We start from the raw sequence: 12,194 nt of genomic DNA, 5'->3' as shown, positions 1-12,194 counted from the left end.
TATTACCCAGAACATGTATTTGTAAAAATTGTATCTTTAATAATACAAATTCATCAGTTTAATTATCAGCACTCTTAAGGTACTGTAAGTAAGCTGTAGGGGTGCAGCTTATTTAGACTCAATAAATTGTACTTCACTGCACATGATACCTATTTGGCAATGCTCCAGTGTATACTTCCAGGAGAAAATATTCTGAGTTCCAGTTTATATGTTGGCACACTGACCTGGATTTCTGCTAGCCATCCATCATAACTGGCAGCTACTGCATGACTGTATATTGCAATCTCAATGGGTTCGAGAGATGGATATCAGGAATTAGCAGGGGATCAATCTGAAAGGTTGTGGTTTTAAAGATGTAACTAATCACAGAATAAAAAGGGTTGCTTGGAGAGTATATTTTTAAAAAGGGGTTACACATGTCATGTGCAATAGATCAAGTTTAAGTTTTTTATCATATAAGTGATTTTCTTAATACTATTCTCTGGAATGGTTTCCCTCTTTTAAGTCTATTTGGATCAGTTGAGATGAATTATCTCTCTATTCTGAGCTGGCAGTGACTGAAGGCACAAAACTTCAGGAAACCTGGAAAGGTTTTGCTCTATAGATGCCCTGGCTGAGAAAAAGATGAAGAACCTTTATCATGACACAAGTGTTTTAACTTTGTTTTCAGTTCAGCAGATTGAAAAAATGCAGGAATCTTTCTGCTGTGAATGAATTAGATCCCATTTGTGGTAACAGATGGATCACCATATTTTAATCTGTTATGTTTAATCTCATGCTTGTGAGATTTACAATGTACCTCAGAGCTCTAGAAGAAAGCATGATCTTATTTTCCAAATTATTTACATAGAGTGGATAAAGTTTGAGGTGTCTTAATATATGGTGCTACCAAGGTTGCTAAGACTTTTGGTTGGTTTGCTTATAAATTCTATATGTTGATAAGCATTTTCCTAAGCATGTTCCATTTTCTCTTTATTTCACTAATTCAAATGCAGTTGAGTTTTAGGGATGATACGTGGTGACTCAAGATTTTTCTCAGTCTTACAGACATTTATTCATTTCAGGTTATTTCCTCACAGGTAAACTGTAAACCATTACAAACAGCACTAAATTGCAGTCTCTTTCAAACAAGAAATATGCCAGGAGAAGCAGTAAAAGGTGTTATCTGTGATTTACACCAATCAGAGGGAGATTAAAATTAGCCCCATGGGGTAGTGACATTAGTACATTCTGAAAAAGCTGCCTACAAAGCTCAGAAATCACTTAGGAAATCAACAATTTTACATTTGAAGTCATGCAGAAACACTCTTTGTCACTAGAGCACCTGGTCTTGTGGCCTAGGCTCCAAAATCAGCCAGACTGGGGGTTGTTCTGGAAAGCACAATGTAGATTAGAATGTATATTCAGATAAACTGCCACAGATTTGTGCTGGTAAACAAAATACAGTCATCAATGAGGATTTAATGCCTGGTTAAACCTGCAGGCTGACACTTGAGGCATACTTAGGGAGGTTCTTATGGTGGTGTTGGATTGAAAGGTGACTGTTCTGTCTGCCAGACACACCCAACACGTGAAAGGAATGTAGAGCCTGAATTGTTTTAAAACTAAAAAGCATTCTTCCCTCAGCTGTTGAAGAGGAAAGTTAGAGTTAAGTTCTTCCAAAGTAAGTCTGTCACAGAGCTAGGAATTACTTGAAGGGAGAAAAGCCCTGGTTTTCAGTCCTGAATAAGTTGCCTGAGGTTCATCACAGCAAGCTATTTGTTATAGGTGTCTGCCATTAGAATAATTTTTTGGCAAGAAAATTCCATTTGCTCAGCTTTCATATTGCTGTTTTAAAGGCATCTAACTCCCCTTGCTGCCACATGAGTTTCAGTGGGAACAGCTGATCATTTTGCTGTTTAATCATGGTGTCTCCAAGTTTCTCCTTTCATGTGTCCCTCAATCTTTTATTCCTTGGTGTACTTCTGGAAAGATGATTCCGGATTCATGGACTTCAGGTGGATCCTGCACCTTTTATCTCACTGCGCTGTGTCCACCACTGGCATGGTCTGTGACCAGCCTCCCTGAATACTGAACAAATTACATATAAACTATATGAACAATTGTGCCAGTGCTAGATGAGTTTCTAGATGGGGATTCTGTGATTTAATTCTCCTCTCTGCAATAGATGCATGTTTCCTGAACACGTCAGCTGGCACATGGAAAGCTTGCCCAAGTACTTCTAAGTAATCAGCCATGCAAATTTGAAGTCTACATTTACATTTGAAAAATCACAGTCCTGAAATGCTGTAGTATCTTACACGTTACCAGTGTTTATTTTCTTCTACATTTATTTCAAAGAATGTTTTTTTGATGTATCTGTCATTCAGCACAAAAAGGCCAGAAGGTCAAGCGGGTCAAAGGTTCTGCTGGTTCTTTTTTTGTATCTAATATTTGTTTCTCCTCACCAGGTGATTTGTATATTGGAGGAGTGGCCAAAGAAATGTTTAAATCCCTGCCCAAGCTGGTGCATGCAAAGGAGGGCTTCCAAGGCTGCCTTGCATCAGTTGACTTGAACGGACGCCTCCCTGACCTCATCTCAGATGCTCTCTTCTGCAATGGGCAAATAGAGAGAGGCTGTGAAGGTATTAAATATGCTGGTTTTGTTGTTTTTAGGGTTTTTTTATACATACATATATGTATATATATATATATATACATATCATAGTGAAAGTACTGTGCCAATCCTGCAGGGCTTTTTTGATATTTACACTCCATATATCAAGAGTCTATATTTTACCTGCTTCTAATTGATCTTGCTTCACCCCTTCTTACATAAAGGCTGTTTTTTAGTATTATGAGGACAGGCATATGCCTGCCCTAAAGCACAGAGATTAATCTGAGAACAGGAGTTAACTTCAGAATGTTAAATGTAGGTTCCTTACTTCCCAATAGCAAGATTTTTTTGCATGTGTTTTGTTTACTACTGATGAGTTTTAATTAATGATAACAACAGTAACAATTAGCTTCAGTGAAGTTCTTTATATCTTCATAACACTCAGGCATTAGTTACTGCTGAGACATTAACTAAGTAATTCCAATTTTAAAGCAGACATTTTGAGTTGGTTAATTCGAGGCTAATTTATGAAAATTTTTAATACCAATCTTCTATCTTCTGTATTTTTGCTCACCCCTTAAATTAGTATTGATATGAACCTCTCTATCTGAAATCAGTAACAGACAAATATGTTTTATCTCAATGTATTATGTCCTTATTGACTCATCTGGTATATCATGAAATTTAAGTGAGGACAGAATTAGAAGAAGTGTATTTCTAATTCAGGAATGTCAATCTCTAGCTATTTTTCCAGCTGTCATTTGATCCCACATTATTTTTACTATGGTTTATGGAATAATTTGAATACATTTTCTGTCCCTGCATATCTAATTTATTCACATAATTCTGGATTTTGTGTTTATGTTCAATTTTATATGTTCTCCCTTCTCTCAAGTGCCATTCTTCTCTGGACAGAAATATGTGTAAATGACATTATAAAATTTATTTCACGTTGAAATCTTAATGCTTTTGATATCAAGTTTGTTAAGTATACAAATTGACATTGTAAAAATCCAAGGAGAGATGGGGGTTCCTCAAGTTTTAGGAGATAAAGCTTCCTCGTGGATAAAGTCTCTCTCCTCTTTTTTTGTGCCTACAGAGCATTTGGACAAGTGGAACATTTTTGTTCTTTAGCTGCTACTTTAAGTTAGATACTTTAAGTTCTATTGTTAGTATATAGAAACAGACAGTAAAGCTACAGAAAAATAGAAGATGGGAATTTTGCATATGTCTTTCAGGAGTGAAAAAATATGTATTAGTTTGCCACTGAGTTTAGAAAATTAGATTCTGCCTTCTGAATGGTTTTAGCAATTTCATCCCTGCACCATCCCTCCAGAGAGTCAAAGTATGTCTTAATTCCATTATGCATTTCATAGCTTCTTTTGAAATTATGTAATTTCATAAATGAATTTTCTGTACTTCAAAGAAATATTGCCACAGGCCTGGTGTGTGAATTCACCTTCTAAGCCACTGGCAGAACTCAGTTATTGGTGGATTTAGTAAAGCTACCAACAATTTCATAAAGGCCATAAAGCTATTGTCCTTTTTGGTAGAGAATGATTTTTTTCCAGCACCAAAATCAGCTGACACAAGAAACTGGTCAAACCAGATGTGCTGCCTGGCTCCCAGAGAGCTTCCTCCTCAAAAGTCTTCTGCCGGCAGAAGGAAATATTTAACAGCATGGAATGAAATATCCCCTTCCAACCTTTCTCCTTAACCTTGCAAGTTTTCTCTTCCATCTCACTTGTTTACTTCCAGTCCTCATGTCTGACCCATTTGTCAGTCTTTTGTTTGCAGACCATTGATCCAGATTTCCAAAAAACTGTTCTGCCACCTAAAAGATGATTTAGGTCATTTGTGAATTCAGGTGCCTCCTAGGAAAACCTTGCATGCCTCAAGCTGCTCCTTCCTCTGCTGCTGTGTCCAGCCAGGACCTCTCCATCCTTACAGAGCTGAGAGTTCTCCATCCTTACAGAGATGAGAGTTCTCCATCCTTAGAGGGCTGAGAGTTGTGCACCAATCTCACCCTGCCATGGGATGTGTAAGTCCTGGAAATCTCCTGAGACTTGTAAGATGTGTAAGCCCTGAAAGTCCCCTGAGACATTGGGTCCAAAGAGCTCAGGACACAGCAGCAGATGTAATTTCAGAAGTGTTATTCAGCAGCACTCTCGATCCCAAAGACAGCTGGTATATGCCCAGTGTTAAGACATGAGGTTTTGGAAAATCTGTCCTGAGAAGTGAGGCACTTGGTTTTCAGATTTATGGGATTGAATTCCCCAACTTTCAGGTACACATCAGGGGGAAAAATAAAACCAAACCAACAACTACTCTTTTTCTTTCTTCTGTCAAACTGTCAAACTCTGAAGCCATAATGCACTTCTAATTAATTTTATCTGTTAGATTTTGTACTTAAAATATTTGTTTTTCTCAATAATTTGACGGTCCTAAGTGCATCATTAAACATTTTGAGCAAGGTCACCCATGGTATTGCTGAGGCATGTTGGAAGGTTTGCCTTTTGAAGCTTCAACCACAGGCAAAGATATATCTCTATCATTGAACATGAAATATAATTTACACTTGGCAGAATCCACCTTCTTGACAAATTTTCAATGTGTAGAACAGATAGAAGCTAACAGCTAGAAAGATAAATATGCTAACTAGCTCTTTGAATTGTTAATGGCAAACCCCAAAGCCAGGTTGTGTCAACACAGTTTTCCTCCAGTCAAATCAATTGTACTTTCTTTTCCCACTTAAAATATGATACAACCATAATTTTTATATTGTTATAAGAAAAATGCACTGTGTGTATATGTGCATATAAAATGCAATTTCTGTATTTTATGAACTACATGAAAAAAATCACAGAATTAATATACATGAAGATTCTTGGTGGTGAGATAAGAAATTTGTTTTAATAATATATTGTAAAACATCTATGTGTCAGTTTATAATGCTTATTGTGATATATATTGCATGCAAGCCCTCATATGGGACAAATGTAAGGAGATCCCAAACTCAGTAAATTAAAACAGCTGCAGTGAAGGCTGAATAAATTAGAATATTTTAAAAATTGAATATAAAAAAGAAAAAGGGCTAGAGAAGGGTATGTTACATATTTTTACTAACTACCTTAGTACTTCAATAAATAAATATTTATATATGAAAAGATGAACTTGTTAGGGTAAATATCATAGTATTTACCACCACTAAACAGTTGTCTTCTGTTCTTTGGGGAAAAATAATCCTACTTTACTAAAAGAAATGCTTATATGCAAGCTAGTCTTGATGGCAGTTTTAGAATAATGACTAATATAGATAAGCCAAGAGTGCTAAGGATCAATTTGATAATAAAAAATAAAAACACCCTCACTTTTTATTGTATCTATATTTTTTTCTAAATATGTATTTTCACATGCAGTTCCTAATGTGCCTACAGGGTCCTGCAGTTTATGTACTTTCAAGTCCTTGTGACTTCTGCTCTACTTTTGCAAAGATGAGGAAATTCAACATTGCATAACGAAAGTGTAAATAAATCCATGAATATATAACATTTAAACACCTACAGATATTTTCACTTCAGCTTTGTAAAGTTTCCGAGTAGCAGAATCTGGTGAGAAAAAAATTGTGTCTTGTCAGCTAGGGGATTCTGTCATTATAATCCTCTGCTCAAGAAAGGGTGATGTAATGCCCAAATGTTTAAACTTCTGGGCTCAGAACTCCAAAGAAAGAGAAATCACTATCTAATGTCTGCCTGCTGCAGTCAGCTATACGTGGGGGTGGTATTATTTTTTATCATCATCATCATTATTATTATTACTATTATAATTAATAATTTTATTATTATTAATAATACTTTTGTTAATATTATTAATTTTATTATCCTAAGGGGAGAAAATAGAAGAAATAATAATTTTGCCAAGACTGGGATGCAGTGTACCCTGCTTTCCCTCTGCTTCAGAGATTGAACTGTGCCTCATTTAAAGGAAGAGGCCATGGAGATGAATTAAATCATATTGATATGGATTTTTTAAAAATACAAGCAAATCAAAAGCAAATCCCACACTGAGATATTTGGAGGTTTATTGGGAAAGAAGGGTTATGTGGATTTCTCTCTGGGGTGCAATTTTTAATTTATTTATGTAATCTTTGGACCAACTTTACGCCTTTACCATCAATAACTGGCTGTGGGAATTTCAGACAGATATTGATGTGCCTCCCCCAAAACAATGTGGGACAATTTTATAATCCCAGAACCAAATTTTTCCTTGTGGTGTGAAATGTGTGTGAGAGCTCATAGTAAACTGTGGTTCACATCCTGTACTTCAGTCCTCATTCACCAGCCACAGAGAGAGGCCTAGAAAAAGGCAGACCACAGAGGATGATGGTGCTAATTATTCTTGAATTCACTGCATCTGAACATGACAAAGGGCTAGTCAGGATTCAGCCATGCATTTACTCTGTTAATGCATTCATAGCAATCCAAGGAAGAAAAAAAACCCCACACTTTTAATTTTCCTCCATTACATGTCATCAGCTCAATTAACCATTATATTTCTAGTAAAATACTGGCAAATTACTGCTTTCTTATTTTGGCTTGCCTGAAGATTTATGGCTATTAGCATTAATTTGTTTGCATTATATGGCATTTCTTTCTCTCTTTAACAGCAGCATGCACTTTATTCTGAATGGTTTTTTTCTGTGTTTGCTGCCATTTCAATATTGCTTACTAACATTTACTATATTTTGCTTTTTTTTTTTATTTTGCTGACAAAGTTGCATTGATGAAAGCTGATTTGCAAGGTAGATAGCCCTGTGTGTATTAAACAAGACTGAAACCCCCAATGCACAGTTGGATTTCTGCAATAAATGCTCTGTACATTTCAGAACTAAAGTGTGCTATTTCATTGCTGATTTTGCTTTTCACACCTCTAAAAGAATGGGCTAAATGAACCTTCATTTTCCAGCATTGCTTGCATAAAGGCTTTCAGTCTTGAATATGTTTGTATAGTGATTGCTTTAGTGCTTTGATCATTCCTTTTTGAAATTTCTTTATATTTCAGTAGTCTAGTTATGATTCTCTAGAAATAGAGTAGCTTTGTTTTTTCATGTGTATGTCACATTTTGGCATGCCAGTTCATTAGTAGTCTGATTTTCTGCATTTCCCCTTTTAGAAGGAACCTGCATGGGATCCCTAAAGCATGTGAATCGGTTCTTGTCAACATTCCAGCCTAAGAATCCCAAACTGCTCTGAATTTCAGACCTAAATAATTTAAAATAATTTGTGAGATTATAATAATTGTAATAGCGTAGCTTCGTTTTATTATTTCTCAAAACTTGTTTCATTTTTCTATTTCATTATCCAGTCTTTCATATCCCAGAGTTTTGATTCCTGTGGCATCTGGCTTTGCTGTTTGAAATGTATTTACAGGAAGAAATAATGAAGTTTTTAGACAATGTTTAGCCAGTTAATGATCTGACACGAGATTAACAAATACCTGACAACAAATGTACCCAAATTCCCAATGTACCTGGAATAATTCTGCTTCTGTTTTGTGCAATCTTATGTGTTTGACATAGTGATCTTACAACTAAAGCAAACCCCCCCCTTTTAATGTTACCTGCTGCTCCAAAACCAGTGAGTTTATGTGCGTTTGACTCGGTAACTCTTTGCTCATTTGATCTGAGACGTTGGCAGCCCCTCAATGTGACGCACTGGGAGGTGCCTTTCTTTGGGAGACGAAGCGCAAGATCCTTTTCTGTGTGTTCCCACCAGGCCCCAGCACCACGTGCCAAGAGGATTCCTGTGCAAACCAGGGCGTGTGCCTTCAGCAGTGGGATGGGTTCAGCTGTGACTGCAGCATGACCTCCTTCAGCGGGCCACTGTGCAATGACCGTAAGTACATGGAAAAATGTCCCTCTGCAAACCCGAGGCAACGCTTGAAGCAAGTGCCTAAAGCTTTATGTTGTTTTAATATTAGATATTTAACAGGACTGATAAACCCTGTGAAAATCTGTAAGGCTTGTGGTAAGAACAAAGAATATGCTTTATAAATTTTGGACAATGTGGAGTATCAAACACAGGCAGAACTTGGTTTTGTTGCATTTGATTCCAAGTGTAACATACTGATGGTTACCTGTTTGATGCAGTCCCTTCCCTGCATAAATATTTCAAATGGATTTTTCTTTTCCTCATTGAAAGCAAGTTTTACATTTTGTTACCTTAATGTAGCACTATCACAAGGGCTATAATTACTGTGAAACAGTTGAGAAGGCTTATTATCTCCCTTTGTGGATTTCTTTAGGTGACACACTAAATACGCCAATAATAAAAGCATGCTGAGTATTTTAGTTCTTTTAGATTTCATCTGAATAACATGCAGCAACCATCTGGTCTTCCAGGAAAAGCTTAAATGTGTCAAAAATAAGGGTCCTGATTCACTAGCTTCATAATGTAGTTTTATTCCAAACTAACCTTATTGATCTAAATAGAATTATGCAGGAGTGATGGTGGAATAATAATGGAGAGCTATGATGTTCCATGGTAAATGATAAAAGTAAGCTGCTGACTTTTGGTTTTAATTTATCACATTTGAACATCCAATTGCACATTTTTATACCCATAAGAAGATGAAATTTCTTTAAGGTATTTTTATTTCTGTTTGTATACTTTTATCTGACAAAAAAAGACTGACAATAGGAAGTGTTATATAACTGCCTGATCAAGTATTCTGGATTTTTCTGTTTTGGTCTGGTTCTCCACTCTACAGCAAGGTATGCCATCTTGAACAAACCCAAAACCAACAGAATATTTATAATCTGAAAAGCTTTTGGCTCAAATTTATCACAGGGCTAGGAAATTAACTGTATGCAACAGCTAATAATTTATTCCCATGAAAGTTCCGTAGTTTGAAAACTAGGGAAAAGGATGAAAGGCCTCACTCTGTTTCTCTGCAGTTGCTCTTGTGGTAGAAATGAAAAGTGATATTGAAAAACTTTCAATGATTTCAGCAAGACTTTGGGTTTACTTTATGTATATGAGTTTGCACTTCTCAGCAATGTACATGATTAGTCATATTGCTAAACATACATTTTTAAAGTTTCATCTCCCTACCTACTACAAGAGAAAAATGTTTCTCTTTTGCTTGAAATGTTTCTCTTTTGTTATTTCTGTTTTGTGATCTTTTGAATTGTTTCAGAGGTAACTAAAACCTGTGAATAGAAAGTTGCAGATGTAACATCTAACAAAGGAAAAGCTCAGTTAATAACTTTTAGTAGTAATTGTTGTGTGGACCTGGAATATTCTATGAGTTTTTTCTTCAAGTGACAGGTAATGCAAAAATGTGGCAAATTATGAGCTTATTTAAGAAAGATATTTACCTGTGAATGTTCATTTATATAGTAACATCATGGACTACATTGCACACAATTGAGATATTTCACAATATTCCATGTCTGATGATGATCAGGAGTCCTTTTAGAAGCTCATTGCTAAAAAATACTTACTTTATTCCCAAAAAAATAATCTTTTTAACTGTTTTTTTTTTAATCACAAGCATGAAATATAAATTTATCCTCAATACTGAATTTTCGAATAGAATGCAGAGTCTAGCAAATATAATACATTTGGTTTCTGCTTTATCTTGGCTCCTTAGATTAGTACAGATACCAAAAAATCTGCAAAGCCCATCTAACCAGAGAGAATTTCTGTAGTGGCAAATGTGCCAGAAAGGAGGAAAAATGATATTGTCAGTGTCATTTGCATGTTCTGAGCCTGCTCTCTGCTGTGTTTGGGAAGAGAAATGATGGAATGTTACTACGGCTTTTGAAAAGTGTCCCAGGCTGCACGCCACAGACTAAACTCCATGGCACTGAAATAAGACAAATTCCCTTCATGTGAGGAAACCTGGCAGTGACAGGTCTGCAATAGCAGCTGCTTGTTGCTGAAAATTCATCCCCTTCAGGAAGGATGTGGGCACCTTCCTGAGCATCTTTCCATTGCAGATTGTGCGTGGAGCAACACTGGTTGACAGAAACTCAAATTTAACCCAGTGCTGCTACTCAGGCAGGCCCTTGGCTCACTTTACATGTGAATATACAAATTTATATAAAATGGAATGCTTAAGATGTCAAAATCTCATAGACAGAGATTTTTTTTTAGTCTCAAACCCCAGCAATTGTCCACTTAAAAATAAGTGTCCGTGGTAATAAGAGGAACAGTTAGAAGTACTTAATCCCTTACCCAAGGTGATGATATCTGTATTAAAACACAGTTAGAAAGTGTGCCATTCTTGCCAAAATGCTGGACAGATGAAGGAGGAGGGAACAAAACAACACTCAGAGAAGAGGGAGTGGGTGTTCAGATGGGTGGGTGTTTCGTTCTCAGCCAGGATTTAACCCATCACACCTCACCTCTGTTTTGTTCCACAAGTTCTTAGGGGACATATCTAATAAGAAATTTCAGTGACAAAGTTGCCAAGGTGAGAGGGGAGCTGTCCAACCCCTCTGTTCAGAGCAGAGTCAGATTGCACAGGTTGTCTGGGTCCTCTGCAAAGATGAAGGCCCCATATCCACTCTGGGAAACCTGTCACAGTGCTCCTTCACCCTCTCAGTACAAATATTTTCCTAGAGTTTAAATGATATTTCATATATTTCTGTTTGTCCCTATTGCCTCTTGTTCTGTCACTGGGAACCACTAAGAAAAATCTGTTTTCTTTGCCTCACAGAGGCAAGATCACATCTCTCAACCTTTCTGCAGCATTTTACCACCATCTCTCACATCTCTCCACCATTCTGCAACATTGCAACAAGTGTTGAGCATTTTTTACCACAAGAGCACATTGCTGACCCACGTGCAACTTGTTGACTATCAGGATGCCCAGATCCCTCTCTGCCAAGCTGCCTTCCAGCTGGTCAAGCCCCAGCTTGCCCTGATGTGAGGGTTTATTCCTCCCCAGGTGCAGGATTTGGCATTTTTAGGAGGTTCTTGTCAGTGCATTTCTCCAGCTTGTCAGCATCCCTCTGAATGGTAACACAGGCATCTGGTTGATCAACCACTCCTCCCAGCTTCCTATCATCTGCAATTTGCATAAATGTGCACAAATTACCTTGCTGCTTTTGAGCTGATGCTTTCTATGCATTTCCCATAGAGCATGAAGATCTGACTTGCATCATTCCTGGCCTTTACAGGGCAAATGTTTCACTTGTATCATTCTCATCTTAAATTTCCAAAAGAGGAGGTGTGGAGGAAATAATGAAAGAAATGGTTTCATGGAAAGTGACATAATACATTTCACTGTGCAAGATATCTCTTTAATTTTTGTGATAACAACTACATATTACTCCTGTGCTGTTCAGTGTACTATTGGAGATAAATATGTAGAAATTAAAATGTAAACTTTTCTTTTGTTTTTAGTCCTCTCATAATGAACATCATGTAAGGCAGATCGTTTTCTTTCCTAGTCCAAGAGTGTTCTCTGTGTGTCTGCTAGGGAAGGAGAAGAAATTAAGGGAATACACCCCAACAGAAGAAGAACTGGGTCATCCAAGTGTAAGGCTATAGTTATAAAAGTGTAGTCAGGAACAGCAATTTAAAAGGTT

At 36.8% G+C, this 12,194-nt stretch overlaps 1 protein-coding gene across 25 annotated transcripts in view; it reads left to right on the top strand.

Annotated features, from left to right (window-relative positions):
- The window catches only part of NRXN1 (neurexin 1), a 679,465-nt gene that overhangs the window by 332,602 nt on the left and 334,669 nt on the right, over positions 1-12,194 (top strand). For 14 of the 25 annotated variants that reach the window (XM_063152504.1, XM_063152502.1, XM_063152505.1 and 11 more), the window contains 2 exons: positions 2,451-2,624; positions 8,371-8,490. In XM_063152504.1, the coding sequence (XP_063008574.1) occupies positions 2,451-2,624; positions 8,371-8,490 (294 nt within the window). Of the gene's footprint in view, positions 1-2,450; positions 2,625-7,370; positions 7,398-8,370; positions 8,491-12,194 lie in introns of all 25 variants that reach the window. The other 11 variants (XM_063152473.1, XM_063152486.1, XM_063152481.1 and 8 more) reach the window with 1 other exon arrangement.

This window comes from Melospiza melodia, chromosome 3 (assembly GCF_035770615.1).
Source record: "Melospiza melodia melodia isolate bMelMel2 chromosome 3, bMelMel2.pri, whole genome shotgun sequence".
Lineage (NCBI taxonomy): Eukaryota > Metazoa > Chordata > Aves > Passeriformes > Passerellidae > Melospiza > Melospiza melodia.
This window is presented reverse-complemented; position numbering and strand designations above follow the sequence as displayed.